This window comes from Eucyclogobius newberryi, unplaced genomic scaffold (assembly GCF_026437365.1).
Source record: "Eucyclogobius newberryi isolate DKJ021-1_F unplaced genomic scaffold, fEucNew1.0.hap1 SCAF_4, whole genome shotgun sequence".
Taxonomy (NCBI): Eukaryota; Metazoa; Chordata; class Actinopteri; order Gobiiformes; family Gobiidae; genus Eucyclogobius; species Eucyclogobius newberryi.
The window spans coordinates 15,165,762-15,186,719 of NW_027316056.1; the positions used below are offsets into that span (position 1 = coordinate 15,165,762).

Here is a 20,958-nt window from a genome sequence, read left to right on the forward strand (position 1 = left end):
TAACTTTATTGACACAGGAAGTGGTGAAGGAAGCTCCGCACGTGTGGTTCGCTCAGGCGTTGAAGGTTAAAGCCGAGGCAGTGTGCAGGATTTGGTGGTCAGTCTGCAGTGTGAGGGCCATTGCCGGGTGAGAGTGACCGGGGACCGTGTTTGAGCCGCGGACAGACGCAGACATGGATCCGATGAAGGCGCAGCAACTCGCGGCGGAGCTCGAAGTGGAGATGATGGCCGACATGTACAACCGGTAAACCCATTCAACTGGCTCATACTCGTAGCTCTGAACACTTGGGAACCGTCTGTTATTCTAATGTCACTTATATTAGGGGATGTGGCCGGCCTATATCCTCAGGTCCATTGACTGGTCATGTGTTTGTGTCCAGGGTTCATTGCATAATGGCATCTGTGAACGTACACGTGAATGACATTACTGCAACAGCAACACTTAAAACCCTTTATTTGAACAATGTTCTCAATTAAGCACACGCAGCACAATTAGATGTGGGCCTACGTAAAGTCTTGTTTCAACTGCTCTCAAATATATTATAATTCAATCGTTAATTAAGTTATGAGGCTCAGATGGAGCCAGACACAGCAACTCGCCAGTCAATGGCATTCATTCTTCAGTCATGTTTTGCTTATTCACATCACATGAGTGATACCGTTTCTGAATGTTATTTTCCCAATATATACCCACATGAAGTTAGAGTTGTTGAAGTAAACAATTTATCTATATCAAATACTAATGTGGTACATAAAGTGGTCAGAGATGAGGCCGATGGTGCCAATTAGCTTCCTCCCATGACAATCTGCCCTAGGGCAGCTGTGGCTACACTAGATGCTTAACACCACCAGTGTGGAATGACTGAATGCACACAAATGCACAAAATTGTAACGCAACTTTGAGTGTCTGAAAACACGCTCTATTAGACTAATGCAGAAGTACCGGTATATTATTACGGGTATTTTCTTTGTCTCAGCCATGCATCCTTTTTAAAGATACCCAAAGCACTACTGCTTCAGTAACTATTCTGTTGCCAAAGCGCAGAAGAATTGTGTGATTGTCCACCAATCACACAATTGGGCTTAGACATTTATACTTGACAACTTTCATTCCTTGGGCAAGAAAGTTCAGACAACTCTATTTTTTACTTCTTGTTTGCATTTGTATTGTATTTCTATCTGAAGAATAATTTATTATTCTCTTTCAGAATGACGAACGCCTGTCATCGGAAGTGTGTTCCTCCACATTATCACGAGGCAGAGCTCACCAAAGGAGAGTCTGTGTGTTTGGATCGATGTGTGGCCAAATACTTGGATCTCCACGAGAGATTAGGACGCAAACTGACTGAACTGTCCGTGCAGGATGAGGAGATGATGAGGAAAGGGGCTGTTGGCAGTGGATAAAAGAGAAAAATATTTAAAGCAACTACAAAATAAGAAGACTGGGAACTGGTCAAAATGTGTTTAATACATTTAGTTTTTGATGGAAACCGAAATAAACATAACAAAACAGGAAGTATGGTCACAACTGTGTCTGAGTGGGACTGAGCAGATTAAATCATGATATGAAAGAGTAGCCTGTTCTTCGGACTGAAGAAGCTTCTAGCCATGGACTGTAGTAGCAAATGAAAGACTTTTCACCTGCCAACATCACAGTTGAAAGACTTTGTGGAAGGTCAAATAACACACAGATCCTTATTGTCTTGTAATATATTTTGTTCTTACTACAACTATAATGCAAACCTACTTCAATATGGCTTATATTAATAAACCAATATGTTTTACATCTGTTTGCTGACATTAATCTACAGTAAAATAATGGAAGGAGGCGCACTGAGGTCTACAACTATAAGTACTATGCATAGTTCAGTGAAGAGTGATCTTTTGCTGTTGTACTGGATTTTCTGGTTATGTCGAAGTATCAACATAACTCATTTGTGAAACTATTTTGTGCTTTGTGGACCATTTTTGAGTTTTTTTTGTTTTTTTAAACCAAGTCACATGTTTCAGTGTCCAATGTCTGAAATAAACATTAAATACAAATAAACAATTTGAGTTTAATTTGATTTGGATAATTACGGTTTGATTTGATGTGTATATTGTCGGGCTTCGTGACGGGGGGCATGAGGGTGCATGAGTATGGTGTTGTACACTTGTGCATGTCCCCACGGGTGGGACGTCCTAAGCATAACATTTGATCTTAAAGTTTCTGTGGAGTTTGCATGTTCTCCCCGTGTCGGCGGAGGTTTTTTCATTAAAAACATGTAAAACAGGCTCCTCCCCTCAGGACTTGATGACGTCAGCCTGTCCAGGTACGACAGATGGAAATTAGCTTGAGCTACAATCATGAATCTATTATATTATCTACAGTGCATTCCTCATGATGTGGCTGATGTGCATTGTGCGCTGTCCCTGTCTTATATAGGAATAAAATCAAACTAATTTACTCCCAAGCCTAATAATGTGCGCCTGTCTTTTTAAGAAAACGCCATGAGGAAGCGAGCTCTGCTGCTACTTTCATTTCCCTGGTGAAAGTTGTATTTCTGTGCGAAGGTTTTACACATGAAAAGAGAAGTAGCAGCTGCAACTGTGACAGCAACAGTTCACATGAGCATTTACAGATAAATCTCTTTACAGGTTTTACAACGACAAACAGCTTCTGGACACATAAGCATGGTAAGTGGATTTGAAAGTGCAATGTTAAAGTAAACAGGGCTCTGATAAATATAAGTGTTTGTTGTTGAATGCTAAAGTTTTGTGTGTAAGTTTTAAAAAATGAATAGCTTTATTATAAAATGTGTTGATTTCTAATATAAACATGTAGACAAAACCTGACAATCATAATAAAGGGTGGAACCTGTCTGACAATGTAAAGAGAAGAAGCTTAATTCACATCCTCTTATTTAAGAATTTGTTCAAAACAATTACGAAGAGGAAGTGTATTCTATTCATATTTAATATTAAACTCATCTTGGATATTTTTTATTCAACCTGTAATATAAAGCAATGTTTGATGTTTATTGTTTTTATTTGGTATGCATTGTATTGATGTATCTATTGAAATGTTCTTCTCTTTACCATTAAGAGCTGTTCTCTAAATATCAATATTATTCTTGGCAATACGCTTATCGATACAAGATATTGTATCGTGATACTTTTAAACTGTGTTAATTAATTCTAAATTGCCAAACCACCTGCTGACTTCTGCACTAATGCTGAATTTGCTCTGCCACAATTTTGACTTATTCTTATGGATGTAATTATGTGTAAATCTCACTATACGATATTTATTGAGATGTTTATTGTGAGAAGTCTTAACAGAAGTGTAAAAAATGCTACCTTTTCCTTTTAAAATGCCTTGAATGTTACAAATTACTGTGACATTCCAAAGAATTATGACATGAAAGTGTCTAATAACAGGTTTTTATTCATGTTGTCTGCACTGAAATGGAGCTAAGGATCATGGTCTATGTATTAACCTTTTTAAAAATACATAGCCTATAGGCATTTAAGCAGATCTATTCTTTGATATATTGTGACAGCCCATGATATTATTGTGAGACTTTTGGTAATACAAAATCACAGTTACACTTATTGTTACACCCCTACTTATTCATGAATCAACTGTGTTCTGATATAAAGGGCATTGTAGACATGGAAATCAAATGCATGTTTTTAATTACACAATAAAGCCATATTTATAGCAAATTCATGAGACCCTTTTTCGGAATTTATGTATCGGGATGCGTTTCTAAAGTGGTGTGATAGGACAAAACATGAATAGAACACTCGTTCACTCGTCACTGTGATTGGTTAAATCCATCTGTCACGCACTCTGAGCCGTACTGAGTCTGACCAATAGGAGAGGAATAGGTGGGGAATAGTGTCTGTGTTTGAGCAAACGGCTGCATTAAATAGAAAAATAGTAAATCAAGATAGGACGAGTCGATTCGAGTTTTTACTGCCATATCACCCGGCCCTGACATATTCTATAGTTTGTTTAGTTTGAAATGATCCGGCCTTAATACCAGTTTACTGCGTGTCTGAGTGTGAGCATCATACATTAGAAGGGTTGAGGTCGGAAGAGTGAACATTAGCATTATGTTTTTGGCTTGTTTTTGATGTGATTCTCTTGCTCTGTAATTGTGAACCAATGTACTGCTCCTTTTGTTCACTAGATGGAAGCAACTGATGGGGAAGAGTTGCTCCGAGAGGCTGACGAGCAAGAAGCGCCTCCCAATGGCGTAATCAACGAAATGCAAGACGTGGGACAGGAAGAAGACATGCAGGAACAGGTATGATGACAGTACAAGGGGTTTATTGTCAGAAGAAACATCACGATTTAATTTTCTGTCACTTTCATCGTCTATTAATTACCATTCCTCAAGTATGTGCCCAGCTTTATGAAATCAAGCCTGATACGTGAATGATAAAGTCAATTTATTGACATAAACGGGCAGATAAAACAGAACCTCACTTTTAACTTCACGTTTTTGGAGTATCTTTACTTAAAAGTATTTATTTTTGCTTCTAATATTGTCGCGTTTTTATTTGTTAGCTCTTATATTGTGACTTTAGACTTATGCAAACTTTAGTGATCATAACAAAGCAGCTCACACTTATTACAATATGATAACTAATAATTAATAAATAGTAATACATTTTAAAATAGTTTAAAAAAGGGAAAAAGGCTTGTGTCGACTATAGCACAGATACAGATTAGAATAAAGTTGTTGCAAAGTAGAGTAAAATAAAATATAGGAAATAAATTAATATCAATCAATGAATAATCGCCAAATAATATTGACATCCGTAGATTTATTTAAGCATAAAACACAATTTTTCAAACCTTACGACCAACAGCAGAAACAGAAGAAGTACTCAATTTCTTTTCTCAAGTAAAAGTACAAATACATGCTCGAAAAATTGCTCAAGTAAAAGTATGACATAAACATTTAAAGGAAAAAGTAACAGTTTTTCACAAGCGTCAAATATAGTGATAAATTGTGCTGTGATTTTTGGCCATCGGAAGTGACAATATCTTTATATATATTTTAATTTGCTCAACGCCAGGACATTAACTCAATAAATGCAAGAGACAAGATGTGTAAAAATGTGCTCTTAAACAAACCCTGCAGCCATTTCATCTGGTCTTAAAAACTTCAAGTATAGTTTTGTAAATATACAAAAAATACCTGTACTTTTCAGTCCTTTTCACAAATGTAGTGGGGTAGAAAGTGTAGACACCTGTCCTGCTCTTAGAAAAAAGCATCTGCTGTATAATTGACTTAAGTAAGGTACAGTACTTTTGCTCAGTTACTTTTGTACTTTGTTACTTTCCTTCAATGCCCATATATAAGTGTAAAATGTGCCATGTGCAATAAGAGGCGTTTTTTCTTTTGAGAGATGGAGGAGTTTCTGGGCCCGCAGCCTGAGCACACTGAGGAGGAGGAGAGGAAGTACTACAGAAGGAAGCGGCTCGGAGTGATCAAGAACGTGATCTCGGCCAGCGTCGCAGCCATGATCGTATACGGCGTCTACATGGGTGGGTCTCAAGTCCACTGAATTATGACGCAGCGGTTTGTGATACAGGCGTTTTACAGACACCATTTTGACACAGTAGGTTTAATTCAAATAAAATAAAGATGGTAAAGATCATCCTTTTTTACTAGATTTGACTTAAACAAAGACGAAACCAAGACCAATACTCTGACAGTAAAGTAAGAGAATGACAATGCTACAGGCAGTTTTTTTTTTTTTTTTTTAATTTTTGTGGTTTGGTCTCTTTGCTCGTTCAACAATTTTCACCTGAAGATGCTCATCATTTAATTTGATCCACTTGTGACTTCAAATGCAGTTATATTTCACCCAAATTACCCGGTGTAAATCTGTTTGTATCTAATGTCTCAACAAACAAGCAAAAGAAGACATTTAAACCTGGCTCTATACATTTTTCAGATTATTATGTCACAAATATGTGCAATTTTGGCCATTGTTGCACATAAACATGAAAACATTACATGATTAAATACATTTGTGTCAGTAAACTACCAAATAAGTTTCAAATTGCTGTCTCGCTAAAGAGTTTTTCTCTGCAATGTCTCGCCTTAAAGAGAAGACTAGTGTGAATCATTAGTGCCTTAATCTGATTTAAGAGTGTCTTCTTCCTGATTTTCAATGTAGTGGCTTAGACAGAGGTTTAATTTCTGACTAGTTTTATATATTGCACACTTTATCTACCTAAGTAGAAACATCAAGGAGTTGGCGGCCCTTTAAGAACCCTCAGCTCTTCTTATAGATCTAAATTTAACAAATCTGTTTTTAAGTACTTATGAATATTTTTGCTACACATTTTCAATGCATCATCATTTTGGAATTGTTTCTGTTTTATACAACATTGGTTGATAGTCCATGTGTCGAATGTGATTGTTTTGCGACAGGCCTCTTACAAATGCAGCTGATCCTTCATTATGACATGACGTATCGTGAGGTGAAGTACAGTAACCTTGGGCTGGAGGACATCGACCGGAAAATGATGATGGGAATCAACGTCACCCCCATCATCGGCCTGCTCTATACGCCTCTGCTCATCAGGTACAACTACATTTATGTTTCAAACAACCACAAAACCGGTGGTACTCCACCACATTTGCTTTACTTTACATGTATTTGAGTAACTTTATAATAAAACCGTATTTCTCAGAATAATTTGAGACACCAGAGGTACTTTCCCTAATATTTCTAAGGAAATGAAAGTAAAAGTAAGCTAAAGTTTTAAGACAAAAGGCAAAACCTTTATGTTGAAGACAATATTACTGTAAATAAGTTAAACACCTTCCTTCAGATTCTAATTATTTTTGTCACTACTTTTTACTTCTACTTGTATATATTAATTTAAAGTAGACTCTTACTTGTGCCCACATTTTGGCAACTCTACTCATAGCTGGTTGCAGTAGGGCTGAAACATTTTGGAAAAATATAAAATGTGTAGGTGCTTACAGAGTTTTGATCAGATTTGTGCAACGTGATTGTCACATTAATTTATTAACATGTAAAATAATCCACTTGGAAATGTTAATGAGAAGATATTTTCTATCTTGCTGGAAATGATTGATCCCTCAAAAGACCTGTTTTCTTAATTATCTGATGGTATAATTCCAGTACAAGAATGAATTAATGAATAAAGGAACGTTTTAAAGTGTCATGCACTCAGGTGCCAAGCCCACCTGGGCTTATATGACACTACTGACATTGAATGAAGAAAGATATCCACGTAACAAACAATATCAAACAGGAAAACGCAGCTCATTCATATTATCTCAGACACAAAAGCTGACGCACATTTCCTTTTCATGTAGCCAAAACAAATGAACAGTTAAAATATATTTTTAATATATTTTAGATTTAGATTAAACCAGATTAGCATTTTCAAAATCATTTTCTTTAATAAATAACTGATGAATTCATAATCACATTTTACATCTTGTTCTAATGAACACTCTGCTATTCAGGTTTTTAGGCACCAAGTGGATGATGTTTCTTGCGTCTGGGATCTACGCTCTGTTTGTGTCCACTAACTACTGGGAGCGCTACTACACTCTGGTGCCCTCAGCTGTGGCCATCGGGGCGGCCATCGTTCCCCTCTGGGCGTCGCTGGGACATTACATGACCAGGTCAGGCAGAGAAAATGAACATGTGAAACCTGCTGGGTTTGACGTCAGAGCAGAGAAGGTTATTAGACCACACAGTTCAAGCACATCTAGACATGTTCTGTAAATTATACGTGAAGACACCCTACTTCAAATGTGTAATGTATTTGATAATGACGTCAAGGTAATCTGAAGGCTTCCTATTCTTTTTGTCTTAAAAAAAATTACGATTACATTGTGATTTACTGAATCATCTTTGACATATTCATCTTTGACATATTCATCTTTGACATTGATCATTCAAGCGGAAAAAAAAATCCCCCTACTTTATAATTCAGTGCTTCATGTGAATGAAACCTTGTCTGAAATGATCACATGTGTCATTTCTGCAGACATCGGTTACATTTTAGTCACATCTTCTAAATTCAGGGAACTGAAACTAAGGGACTAAGGGTGCTGTTTGTTGACTGTGTAATATAACAAAACACATTTTAGTGCTAAGCTTTTGTGAAATGTTTTCTATACTATTGGTTATATGAGGTAAACAATGAGTCAGTAAGTACTTTATCAGCAAACAAAATAATTCCTAACTATATTTTGTGTCTCGAAGGCAGTTATTGTGGATTTGTATTTCTTGTATTTCCACAGTCTATGACATTCAAAACATTCTTCTAGTTTCTTAAATGTAGTTTGAATGTGTAAACTTTGTGCTGCAAGTTTCCCACTTTTCCCTCGAAGAAGAGGCTCCGATCTCAATGGGTTTTTTGATCTGGTTAAATAAAGGTTAATCAAAAAGATAATAACTACTTTTGCAGTGTTATATATATTTGCATGCTGTTTTCCCAGGATGGCCCAGCAGTACTACGAGTATGTGAATTACAGAGAGGAGCACGTTCAGGAGCAGAAGAAGCTCCCGAAAGGCGCCTGTCACAGTTACATCATTGTTTTCCACTCTCTCTTCTACACGATCTTCAACGTGAGTCAAATGCGTCTGAAACGCTCTTCCCTGCTGAGAGCTAGTCTGAAAATGTTGTCTCTCAGAAAAACAACAACTTTTGGATAACAATGGTAACGTTTCCGTTTGTGTTTTTGTCACAGTTGAGTTTCGTCTTCGCTCAGTTCCCCATGCGGCTCGTCCTGCACCACTACATCATTGACGACACCTCACACATTCTCTGCAACGTCAAGGCCTGTGGTGAATATACACGGAACTCTTTCTACTTTGAGTTTTTAACCATACTGTTCTTTTCATCTCACACATAGCGGCAGTATATAACTTCATTCTTCATCACTCTTGTTTCATGGATGCTGTTTACGAGGTCACCTCCCTCTGAGCTTCAGAAAACACAGTTTCACACTTTCCAGAATTGTGAAGCCAAAGTTTAAAAAAGGAGTTCTTGTGTGCTATTTTCAAGTCCATAAATCATCGCTAGACTCGTTCTGAGCATTTCTGCCATCAGATATCTTACATTAGCGTGTCACGGCTAGTTAGCTTTTGCTTTTACCCCATGTTTTCCCTCAGGTGCCAGTAAATGATCACCTGACTGATAGAAAGTAATGCGTGTTTTCTATACTTAGGCAATATTTTAAGTGCAAAAACATAAATTGCCAAAGCAGAACTAGTTTAAAGGCCAATAACAATAAAATGAATGTATTTGTTCTTGGTGCACTAATATGTTAGATTGCTGATGGAGGGTCCGCTACTTGCTTGTCTCCATGGAGATGTTATTGCTTTCCCTTGAATGTTCCACAGAAGGTTATTAAAGGAAAAATGAAGTGACGCCACCAGGCCACGTTATATGCTAGAACTGTGGAGAATATTCCACAGTTTGGTATTAAACACATCTATCACGCATTTATTTAATTGCAGGCATTTTATTACCAAACAAACTCTTGGCCTGCTCGTCTCCATGGAGATAGCTATGCTTTATAACATATTGTGGAAGATTCTAGGTAAAGCAATAACATCTCCATCAAGACAAGAAGACGATGGACCCTTTAAACCTAAAAAGTAGAATAAATATAATATATCATATACACCATTATTATTGTCAGTGAGAGCTGTTTTTCCTATTCTTCTTTCCAAGTTTGACCTTTACTTTATTTTGTGTTGGTAACATAAGCGATTGTTTAAACAGTGCTTCCTGTTTCACTATAAATAGTTTTGAGGAAGATTAAATGTTTCTCTTCTTCAAATGTGCGTGTTAAATGTTCAAGCCATAACCAATGTGCAGGAATATTGTGTTTTCCATTGATAGGACCCACAGAGTCAAATTTAAAAAGCTGAACAATACTTTAGTAGATACAGATCGGAGATAAAAGAACATTTGCATATTAATTACATTTTAATTGTTGTCTGGAGAGGAAAAATTTGAGCATTCAGTATATCGTATTCATAATGAAAAGGATTAAAAGTTGCTGTGAAAAGAGTTGAATAAAAATGACGCATGTTGAATAACCTTCCAAACAAGGACACAAGGTAATACTTCTTCACTTAAGAGGCTATTTTTACATTCAATACACCTTTTGTGCAATACTTTTACCTACATAGAGATATTTACAGACATGTTTTAGCTCATCTCTGCTATTTTGTCAATACTAGTAGAACAAATTGAACTTTTTGCATCTTGTATTATCCCTTCACTGGGAGATGCTCCAGCACCACGTGACTCCTAATGGGAACAAGCGGTAGAAAATTAATGAATCTGAAAAATAATAGATACATTCAAACATGGATAGCCATAGTCTCAGCCAAAAACAGTTTAAAAAAAAAGAAGAAGATTGTATTTGATCCAAACATTGAGTTCTCCCCCCTTTTGCGTTAGGTGCCAAGATAAGTGGAATGATCCCTGGGTTTAATTCGACGGTGTTGAACAGTCTCCCTCGATCCATGCTGCTGATTGAAGTTGAAAGCGTCCTCATGGGCTTTTCCTTTTTGGCAATGATCATGGTATGAATCAACACACACACAACTCCTTGAGCCTGACTGATATTTCTTCTGACTGAGTTGTATAAACTATAAAAAGTGTTGTAAGTGAATAGCGTTTGCAAAAGTTAGTGAATTTGACATGTTTGTTTGTTTTTTAGGGAATTTATGTTTAAAAGACGTGTTGTGATTAGGGATGTGACGATATCATTTGTCGTGTTTCGATTATTGTGAGAAAAAACATCAGGATTTAAGGATTATTCACAATTATCGAGACTGTGGCCAAACAACAGTGACATTTTTCAATTCCTTTCATTCCCGTGGTCTAACATGTTACTACTCCTCAAGTTTTTGACCGGCTTTATGAAACTTTCTGAAAGCCAAAATAAAATAATGTGAAAAAAACAGCCAGATAAAAAAGTTATTCACATTTTAGATCTGTTTTTTTGGAACTAAAAAGACATCATTTTGGTTCTAAAACGGTCCCGATAATTATTTTGTGTTTGTTACAATTATATTTTAACCTGAATAATCACGATTATCAATTAACCTAATAATTGTGACTTCCCTATTGAAATCCTGATTGTAGCAGCGATGTTCTTGTTCTTAGTTCCTGGTTCTGTGCGGCCCGGCGTATCGTCCAACTGAAGAGATTGACCTCCGCAGCATCGGGTGGGGAAATATCTTTCAGCTCCCGTTCAAGCACCACCGCGATTATCGCCTGAGACTCCTCTGTCCTTTCTTCATCTACAGTGGATTTGAAATATTGTTCATTGTGTCCGGATTCTCGCTGGTAAACTGTTTACTACATACTTTTGTCATATTTCAGTCTGTATTTAATGCATTTTGTGTGTTTTGACTTTAGTCGCAATTTGAGCTACAGTATCTCGTTTGTTGAATGACTTGGACAACTTTTGACTTTTTTGATAGATTCTTCCTTTGCGGGCCCGGATTTCCTCCAAAAAGCTGCAGTATTTGACTTGGTTGGCTTATCAATACCCAATCCCACATCAGACAAGCTATAATCTTACAAATCATCCAAATGATCAGCTCCTGCATAGTTTATTGCTAGGATAAATATGCTAGCCCTTAATCAAAAATCTTAATAAGTGTTTGAAAATCAACTTCAAGGTGATCCGATGCTGATATGTATTAAAACAATAATATACCGGTTCAGTTTTCATGATCAGCACTTTCAAAATGTGTCATCTCAGTATCAGCTTGGGCTTCTCGATAATCACAATTATTTAAAGTGATGACTTCTACTGTAAACCTGTAGACCTATATTTTATCATCAATGTTTTGTGACACCATTTTTTTTTTTTTTTTTTTTTTTTACAAACGCAGATATGATTCTTAACAGAAGTTAATGTTGAATTTTTCATAAAAAAATGTTTGTGATTGAAGGCGCAGTATGTCACTCGCTGGATTACATAGAAACAGACATTTAAAACCATACTTCCGAACATTATTATGCCATATTGTGGAATATTGTTTCTAAAGGAACAACGTTTCCAGTGTGGAGAGGAAAGCCAGCAGATTTTTTGTGTGCAATACATTTTTTGGCTGAAGTTACATACTGTGCCCTGAGAATCACAATGATACATTCTATTGATTGCACCGTCCTGTATCAGACCTCTCGGTTCTTAACCTAAACTTAATCATTGTTCATTGATTCACCTTTATGTTCCCGATCAATGTACTTTGTTACTATGTAGTGTCTTGTTTACCGTCTTCTTCTCTCTGCAGTCCTACGGCGTCTGTGCACTGGGATTGAAGCAGTTGTGGCTCATCATTATGGTCTATGGATTTTCTGCATCGGTCTTCTCGTTGCTGTCCTTGTGCATGCTGCGCCTGCCCCGCTGGGTGTTCCTGATAGGGGGCGCTGTTATCCACGCGGCCCTCCTCATTGCACTGCTGGCGTTCTCCCCTGTCCCAGGAGGAAACCAGTGTGGAAAAGGTTTACCCGGAAACAGCCCGGACTACCTTGCACCCATCCTGATCATCGCCGTACTGTGGGGGCTCGGGACGGCTCTGAACAAGACCGGAGTTGGGAGTAAGAATGAAACTTGTCTAATTAGTTTATATATAATTTTAAAGTTTGAGTACCTGATTTTCACACAGAGAAAGGAGGAAGTGTATTGAAATCTCCCAAGCGCCGCCAATCAGAGCTCTGCTTTTGGAATTTACTTCTGGGTTGATGAGAATATAAAGTACTTTTTTATTAGCTGTAGACAGAACACTATCTCATTTTGCCACAAAGAGCTGCTTTTACAATATACTCACAAAATGTACACAAAAACAAACAATCACTCATTACACATGGGGGTAAAAGTTGGGTACCCCAGCATCTGTTTCAGTTTTGTTGGTTATTTATTTTAATATCTTAATCTTTAGAATCTTAATCCTAAAATCTGAACTCATTATTTGTATACATTTTTCTATAAAGTCTATATTTACTATTTACTTTAAACCTGCACTCTGTCAATTTTCTTGTGAGGGGCATGCCAATTTTTCTTCTATGGAAATGTTCCTTTTTTAAATTTGTTTTTATTTTTTGGCAAGAAAACCACAAAACAAATATAATGTTGTGTCTTGCAGTTCTGGTCGGGATGCTGTACGCCGAGGAAAAGGAGCGTCTTGACTTTGTTTACACCATCTATCACTGGCTGCAGGCCGTGGCCATTTTCGTCGTGTACTTGTGGTCCAACATGCCCATGAGGGTGCGGGTATTCAGTGCAGCTTGTCAGGGAAAAACAAAAGAACAAAGTGTCTGATTGCTCTCTCTTTCTCCTCCCTCAGGCCAAACTCTCCATCCTGTTGGTGACGTTGTTGCTGGCGTCGTACTGTTACTGGGTGATGGAGCGGAGGCTGGTCAGGAAAGTGCCCTACAGGCTGCCTCGAATCCCACGTCCAAGGCACAAGGTAACAGCAAGACAAGCGTTATAATTTGAGACCTCGTTTGTTAAAAGAAAGGACATGTTTATTTGGAGGATGAGTTTTAAAAGCTTGAAGGAGAAGTTCGTAATAGGTTGGGTTAATAACATGTAACAGCAATAACATAAAAACAGAGAAAAACGTTGAGTATTTGGAGGCAATGGAAAGATAAATATCAAACATTCTGGATTTCAACTGATTTTGTATTACTTTGGCAGGTGAAAATGCTGAATATGTTTTTCTTTTCTTCATTTTTTTCCTGGAGGTATGAAAATAATGTCAGCTCAACATTAATCTAATGTTTCTCACTTTTCCCCATTAATATCTGCCATCTGTCCTTTTGAAAGAAATGTTTCTTCCAGTAATGATGACTATACAAAATCAAGCACGTGCTTTTCAGACAGCCACAACTACTTTTAACACTGTTTATGATTTAGTTCAATCTGAATACTCATATCGCCTCGAAAAACAATACTAAATATTTTTGCTCCAACTGTTTCAAATGCATCATGAATTCTAATGAATTAAGGGCTCATTAAAGAATTATTGCCAAAGATATTGAGAGTAATGCAGGTTATCAGAAAATCAATGATGTACAAAGGTTGTCAAGGCAGTCTGGCTCTTTTTTATACTCTAAAGATGTAAAGTATCAAGATCTTGATTCTTTTTGATATTGCGACATGGCCCAGTTAAAATATATAATTGTAATTGTATATAAATAATACAACAAATTAGTTTTGAAGTTGGAATACATGATTTTTACTTTATTTTATTAAAAACATTATTATTATTTTTTTTTTTTAAGTTAGTAAAATTTGTCCCCCCCTAAATTCTGAAAGGTTTACTTTGTGACAAGATTCAACTGCTGCCCGCTGTGTGCATCGAACAATAAAGTATTTTATCAATCGCAAACCTGCAAAATGCTGACAGCTTTACCACTAAAAAAAGCTGTTCTAAAGCTGTGGACTTCCGAAAAATCCTGTATATGAATATTAGAGCTGTGCCGATGTGTTTTATGAAAGATTTGAATACCTACCGTACTTCATCTTTTCTTGGTTTGAAAATCAGATAATACAGCTCTAAATTAAACAACCAAAACACAAACACTTTTTAAAATCCTTTCTTGTTCGTCTAATACAGTGTCATGAATCATTCTGAAATGTTTTTTGAATGGATTTTGTCACATCCGTTGTCTCAGACCATGTTTCACACGTCGGCTGTTCGATCGTCTGTCATCGCTGTCCCATTTGTGGCCACAGGTCAAAGGTTACCGGTATCTGGACGAGGACAACTCCGATGAGTCAGGCTCGGACAACAGCGACGAAGACAGCGAGGACTATGACAAAGACGAAGAGTCGGAAGACGAGGAGTATATTCCCGGGGAGGAGGACGAGCGCGTAAACGAGGACGAGCGCGTAAACGAGGGTGACGGAGGGGCGCGCGGACACGACTCGCCCAGGGGTCAGAGGCGCCCCCGACGACAGGAAGAAGAGAGGGAGCGGGAGAAGGGCGAGGGCTGGTGAGAGGAAAGTGTGGGAAAATATGAACAAATAAGGCCAAAGGATCTGATTATGTCCAATGTGTTTTCACAAAATATGCATTGGCTTTATATGTCTAATGGGAACAATGTATTGACGTCATTACCTAGAGACGGGTCCTAATCTGAAATCTTATCATGCTTTTTGGGGGTATTTAGTATCAAACAAAAACATATGTAGACCAGCAAAACTGATAAGCTCCGCCTCCTCTTCATAGTGACATTTCACCGTAACAAGCAGCAGTATGTCATTTACATTTTAAACGTGACAATTTAGCACCTTGCATTTATTTACCCGAAGTCTTCATTTTTTCAAATAATCATAACTAAGTACAGGGATGTGGGCGCTTACAGGGGAAACAGAAATTCTCTGAGCTTTAAACTAAACCAAAACTAACCCATATCTTAACTTTAAATCATGTTACTTAGTTTATGAATATAGGGTTTATATTGTGGGATCTGATTTTTTTGTCGTTATAAAGAAGGAAAATTAGCCACATCAAAACTGAGACTAAACCCGGAACTGAAATGCCTGATTAAAACAACCATCAATTAAAACTGGAGAGGATTCTGAGCCTTTTGGAGAATAAACAAATGTCTGGACTGTAATTCACAATTGTGAGTTTAACAGAGGAACATTAGGTTTCACTTCCCATCTGGATTATTCTTGTTAATATAAAGCCGTGTTATGTATTATCACTGTTACTTTTATAGTTAAAGTAAAAAACAAGCAATACAATAGAATTACATTGAAATCTAGTAATCCTGATCAAGTGTAGCTGTAGTAGAGCAGCAACATACATTGAAAAAAGCACAATATTTAGTTTTTTACTTTCCTTCTGGGGCCTATTTAACTGGACCTTTGATACAAGGCTGACACTGGCAAATGAGAGGTATTAATTCAACATAACAGTAAATTTCTTTGGACGTTTTAGCTAAAAAGTGTAAGCTTTTGATCAGCCTTTAGACTGTTACAAAATACTTCATAAAATATAGTAGTAAAGTATTTACTGTGGCCTGACCAGATCTGTGATCTGAGGCTGTTTTATGTTTGTATTTTATTGACAGCGCTGAAAATTGTTGCTGAAAATAATTGATTTTCTTGAAGATGTTTTCAAAGTGTTTTGAAAAAGTAATTTCAGATGATTATTTTTTTTTATCAACAGTTGTCTGGGTGCTGACAAACAAACCCTACCTTGGTTGTGGTGTCTGTTATTACAAGCCATCTTAATGAAATTTGTAATTGCTATTTTGTGGCTCATTGTTGATCAGACAAAGCTTGTTTTAAATATACAATTGTCTGGCACATGTTATACCCAAAACAGTACATTCTTACTTTTTACAATTTGATGTTGATATTTTGTTTATGCCGACATCCAGGAGAAAATGTACACTGTTTTAGAGTCATTTTATTTGAGAATGCATGTTTACGTCATTGAATGGCGGGAAAAAAAAGTAATTAACGTTGTAAGTATTGTAGAAAAAGCTTCAGTTGTAGTCATCTGGACTCAGTTTGAAAAAATAGACGTTTCGACTCTCATCCAAGAGTCATTGTCAATAAAAGAATTTAGATCGAGAACTCCGATATTAATACTGTTCTGTGGTAAGACCCACCCATTGGGAGGAGCCTTCCTGAAGTAGAAAGAGTTGTTTGTTTCAACAGAAACTCCCCCCTTGTATCTACCGAGCTAGCCTATTCAGAATCTTAATGGGCTATTAGAATCCTCTTTGTCTTTGTGAGACCCTGGCTCAACCACCCTGAGTACCTGATTAGCATCTAAATGTCCTTGTCCTGGTCTTCTACCTTTCCAGGGGTTCAATAACCCATTATAAATAACAGGAAGATTAAACCTTAGCCCTCCATTTCTGTTTAAAGAAGGTCTTTCTTTTTTAACAAAAATAGCTTCCTTGACTCCTCTTTCAAACCATCTTTTCTCCCTGCTTAAAACCTTCACCTCACCGTCTTCAAACGAGTGATTAGAGGCTTCAAGATGGAGATGCACGGCGCTCTGAGGTCCTGAACTTGTATTTCTTCTGTGCTGATAGAGCCTCTTGTGTAGAGGCTGTTTCGTCTCACCTATGTAACGTTCTTTACAGCTTTCTTCACTGCATTGGATCGAATAAACTACATTGCTCTGTTTTTGAGTCGGCAACTTGTCCTTAGGATGAACCAGTTTTTGTCTTAAAGTGTTTCCTGGTTTAAAATAAACAGGGACTTCGTGTTGTCTAAAAATTCTCTGCAGTTTTTCCGAGAGGCCAGACACATAAGGGATAGAAACACCCTTCCTTCTCTGTTCAGTTTCCCTTTTGTCCTGCTTCTTGGTTCTCTTCACTCTGTTGAGGGCCCAAGCGGGGTAACCACAGGCTGAGAGGGCATTTCGGACATGTTTTTCCTCTTTCTTCTTGCCCTCTGAGCTGGTGGGCACACCTTGAGCTCTGTGTTGTAAGGTTCTGATCACTCCCAGCTTGTGCTGTAGTGGGTGGTTGGAACCAAAGAGCAGATACTGGTCCGTGTGTGTAGGTTTTCCTATATACCTCTATTTGGAGTTTCCCGTCCTCTCCTCTGATTGTGGAACAATCAAGAAAGGCCAAGCGATTCTCCTTAGCGTCTTCTCTTGTAAACCTGATATGTGGGTCCACAGCATTGATGTGATCAGAGAAGGTTTCCAGCTCTTGTTTCTTGATTGTTACAAAAGTATCATCGACATAGCGGAGCCATAGTTTTGGGGCTATGCCTGAGAATGAGGCCAGTGCCTTCTTCTCAAAGTGCTCCATGTACAGGTTGGCCACTATGGGAGAGACGGGCGAGCCCATGTCACAGCCATGAATCTGTCTGTAAAATTGTCCCCGGAATTGAAAGTAAGTGGTGTTCAGACAGATGTCCAACAGTTTACATATGTGTTCAGGTGTCAGTTTGGTCCTTTCCTGTAGGGTGGTGTCTTCCTGCAGTCTGATCCTCACTGCTGCTACTGCATCAGAGGTCGGGATGCAGGTGAACAGGGACACCACATCATATGAAACCATGAGGTCATCTGGGTCCAGTTGGAGATGTTTCACTTTATCCACAAAGTTGTGCGTGTTTTCCACATGATGTTCCGAATTCCCCACAAGCGGAGCCAATATAGTTGTTAAATGCTTGGCCACATTGTAAGTGATGGAATCTGTGCTGCACACTATGGGTCTGAGTGGAACCTCCTTTTTGTGTATTTTTGGAAGGCCATAAATGCAAGGCATGGCTTCACCAGGATACAGTCTGTAATACAGAGGCCGGTCTATCGCTTCCTCTTTTTCCAGCCTTTGTAAACAGTCTATCACTTTCTTCTTGTAGCCACTGGTCGGATCTCTTTTCAAGCGTTCGTATGTGGTCGTGTCCTCGAGGAGGGTGTGGACTTTGGCTTCGTAATCAGCTGCGTTGAGAATCACAGTGCAAAAAGTCAAAACTGTTGGTGGTTTCAGATTCTTAAATAGAAGTGGAAAATGGTGCACAGTTCATTTAATGTCGTGTCACCCTTGGGTGCTTGCCACACCATATTTTAAATTGCCACCTGTAGCTCATCCTCCATGACATCGTTTATGTCGTTAATAAATTCACATTTTGAGGCGGTGTGTGGGAAGTTTTTCTATTTTGGGGCGCTCCCTCTCCAACGCACCTGTCTCCAAGAAACTGATGTGTGAAGTTCTTATTCATGTGGTTGGTTTTCAGATTCTAAAATGTGATATTGAGCCAGATTTCCAATTCATTACATTGTACTTTGCCATGAAATAACCAAAAGGTGAATTCCCAAATGTTGAACTTCATAATTTCTTTCATTAACTAGACCCTAGAACGCACCAAATGACAACATCTGCATTTGAACAAAATTGACTTTAGTTGCCCCCCGTTTGCTGTAAATATGACTGAATATTGTGATGTCATCTGAGACCCAGTAAAATTATCTTGTAGGAACTGGAATTTGACAACCATGTGATATCCACCTTAACCCTTCTTGTAATGTGCCAAAGCTAAACATATTTGCACTTGTTGTTCTTGTCTATCTACAGATGCTTTGTTTCGATGAAGAATAACCAAATCACACATTAAATCCCATTTCTGTTTCTAAAAGGTGTCAGAGCTGCATATCTTTGCACTGTGGCCATGCGGGTACTGATTAAAACAGCAATCTTTTGTATCAAACAATCTATTGAAGTCACCGTCCTGTCACTGTGCTCGTCGGAGGTGGGAGGCAGCCGTGTTGTCAACTCAAAAACTTTATAAAAAGTAAGTGATGTAATCCGACAGTTTCCATGGAAATTTTATGTAAGAAGGGAGAAAGAGGCGAGAACACTTGACACACATACGTAGATCTAAATGCAGATGTTTCAAGCTGGTTTATGGCTCATATCTGTAATTACTGGGCCTATTCTTATGAAACAGACCACAATCGCGTCAACATGTTGCGTAGTTCAAACACAAAGGTATCATTGAACTTCTACAGACTGCGATATACAAAGGCGCGGGACTACATTTTTCCAAACGGTGGTACAAAATTATGGAACACCCGGTCAGAGCACGTCAGAAACTGCGGCAAACTTCAAATTTCCTCTTGAAAAATGATTGAAAACAAGCCAGACAGTCACCCATACGTGATCCTATGTTGTTTTTGGGCTCTTTCAGCTTCTGACTGTTGTTTTTGCTGTAAATTGTCTTTGTATTCTTTGTAATGTCTCAACTGTGCTGTAATCGTCTACTAGGTTTGATGTTTAAAGTCTTGTAATGTCAGATTATGTCTCTATTGTCGACTAATTGAATGTTTTTACTTTGGGACAATGGATGAAATTTAGTTCTAACTCCGCCATATTTATGTTGAAGCTGCTGCCGCATTGATCAATATGCACTGTCCTAATTCAAATAAATAAATAGATTGATTGTGGTCCGTTAACAGGACTGAAAGGTTTATTATATCCAGTTTGTATATCCGTGAGTTGTGGGTTGATGAGTACAGTCTTAGTTATCATCTGATGGGTGAATACTTTGTGCGGTCGATACTTGTTGTTATTTGCGGTTAAGTTCAAAATTACATTCATGATATTGTTATATTGTTTTTGTCTTTATCAGACAGTAAGTAAGCATGCAGTGGTGGAAAGTATCAAAGTAAAAGTACTGTACTTTATGTAGTAGTACTGTACATTTTACTTTACTTTAGTATTTCTGTACATTTTACTTTTACTTCACAACGTGTGAGAACAGGAATCTGTACTTTTTACTCCACTGCATTTTGTAACAAGACTGAAGAAGAAAGTATTTTTCTTGTGGTTTGAAGTTTGTTTTTTTAAGCACATTCATAAAGTGACATTCTGACTAAATGTTTTGAGTTTAAATCTTGGCTTGAGCAAACAAAAATACATATAAAAAATCTTGAAACATTTTAAATTCACTCTTAAGTAACATTTAAACATGTAATTAAATACTTTTACTGAAGTATATATTCTATATGTAATACTTTTACTTGAGTAATTCTTTACTCTTGTATCTTTACTTTTATTTCAGTAACAAAATTGAGTGCTTCTTTCACCACGAGATGCTGTAATTACCTTGGCATGTTTTGACAGAAAGAGAAAGAAGAAAGCGACATAAAAGAGAATGAAAAGGAACAGGAAAAAGCAGGAAAACAGAAACGTTGAAAGTAACATATCAAAGTGAATACATCTTGTCTCAAATACGCCTCAGTGACCTCAGTATTAACCTGATGGAAATAAACTGTTTCACAACGATCCGGTCGACGAAGCTATTAATAAACCTCTTGTAGCATCACTGTTCAAGGTTTACTATCGAAATGCACACACAACAGATCAATTTTAAATATGGGCAAATACGGGCAAAATGATCTTACCACATTCAGAAAAAAAAAAAAAAACTCCCAACACAACAG

The 20,958-nt window shown here is 37.6% G+C and overlaps 2 protein-coding genes across 2 annotated transcripts; both read left to right on the forward strand.

Moving 5' to 3' along the window:
• Positions 1-1,571, forward strand: timm10 (translocase of inner mitochondrial membrane 10 homolog (yeast)). Its single transcript, XM_072462720.1, has 2 exons — positions 1-244; positions 1,209-1,571. The coding sequence occupies exons 1-2, from the start codon at positions 174-176 to the stop codon at positions 1,402-1,404; spliced, it is 267 nt and encodes an 88-aa protein (XP_072318821.1). The 5' UTR covers positions 1-173; the 3' UTR covers positions 1,405-1,571.
• Positions 1,572-2,511: 940 nt separating this feature from the next.
• Positions 2,512-15,217, forward strand: unc93b1 (unc-93 homolog B1, TLR signaling regulator). The gene is made up of 13 exons (XM_072463280.1): positions 2,512-2,676; positions 4,179-4,295; positions 5,407-5,545; positions 6,441-6,594; positions 7,512-7,673; positions 8,496-8,625; positions 8,748-8,844; positions 10,475-10,599; positions 11,186-11,368; positions 12,325-12,631; positions 13,177-13,298; positions 13,378-13,500; positions 14,772-15,217. The coding sequence occupies exons 1-13, from the start codon at positions 2,674-2,676 to the stop codon at positions 15,033-15,035; spliced, it is 1,926 nt and encodes a 641-aa protein (XP_072319381.1). The 5' UTR covers positions 2,512-2,673; the 3' UTR covers positions 15,036-15,217.
• Positions 15,218-20,958: the final 5,741 nt, after the last annotated feature.

Excerpts from the sequence above, each read along its gene's own strand:
- unc93b1 (XM_072463280.1), top strand. Across the intron at positions 12,632-13,176 it reads GAACAAGACCGGAGTTGGGA|TTCTGGTCGGGATGCTGTAC; the intron begins GTAAGAATGAAA and ends TGTGTCTTGCAG. Across the intron at positions 13,299-13,377 it reads GGTCCAACATGCCCATGAGG|GCCAAACTCTCCATCCTGTT; the intron begins GTGCGGGTATTC and ends CTCCTCCCTCAG.
- timm10 (XM_072462720.1), top strand. The coding sequence starts at position 174 with ATGGATCCGATGAAGGCGCAGCAACTCGCGGCGGAGCTCGAAGTGGAG. Across the intron at positions 245-1,208 it reads ATGGCCGACATGTACAACCG|AATGACGAACGCCTGTCATC; the intron begins GTAAACCCATTC and ends ATTCTCTTTCAG.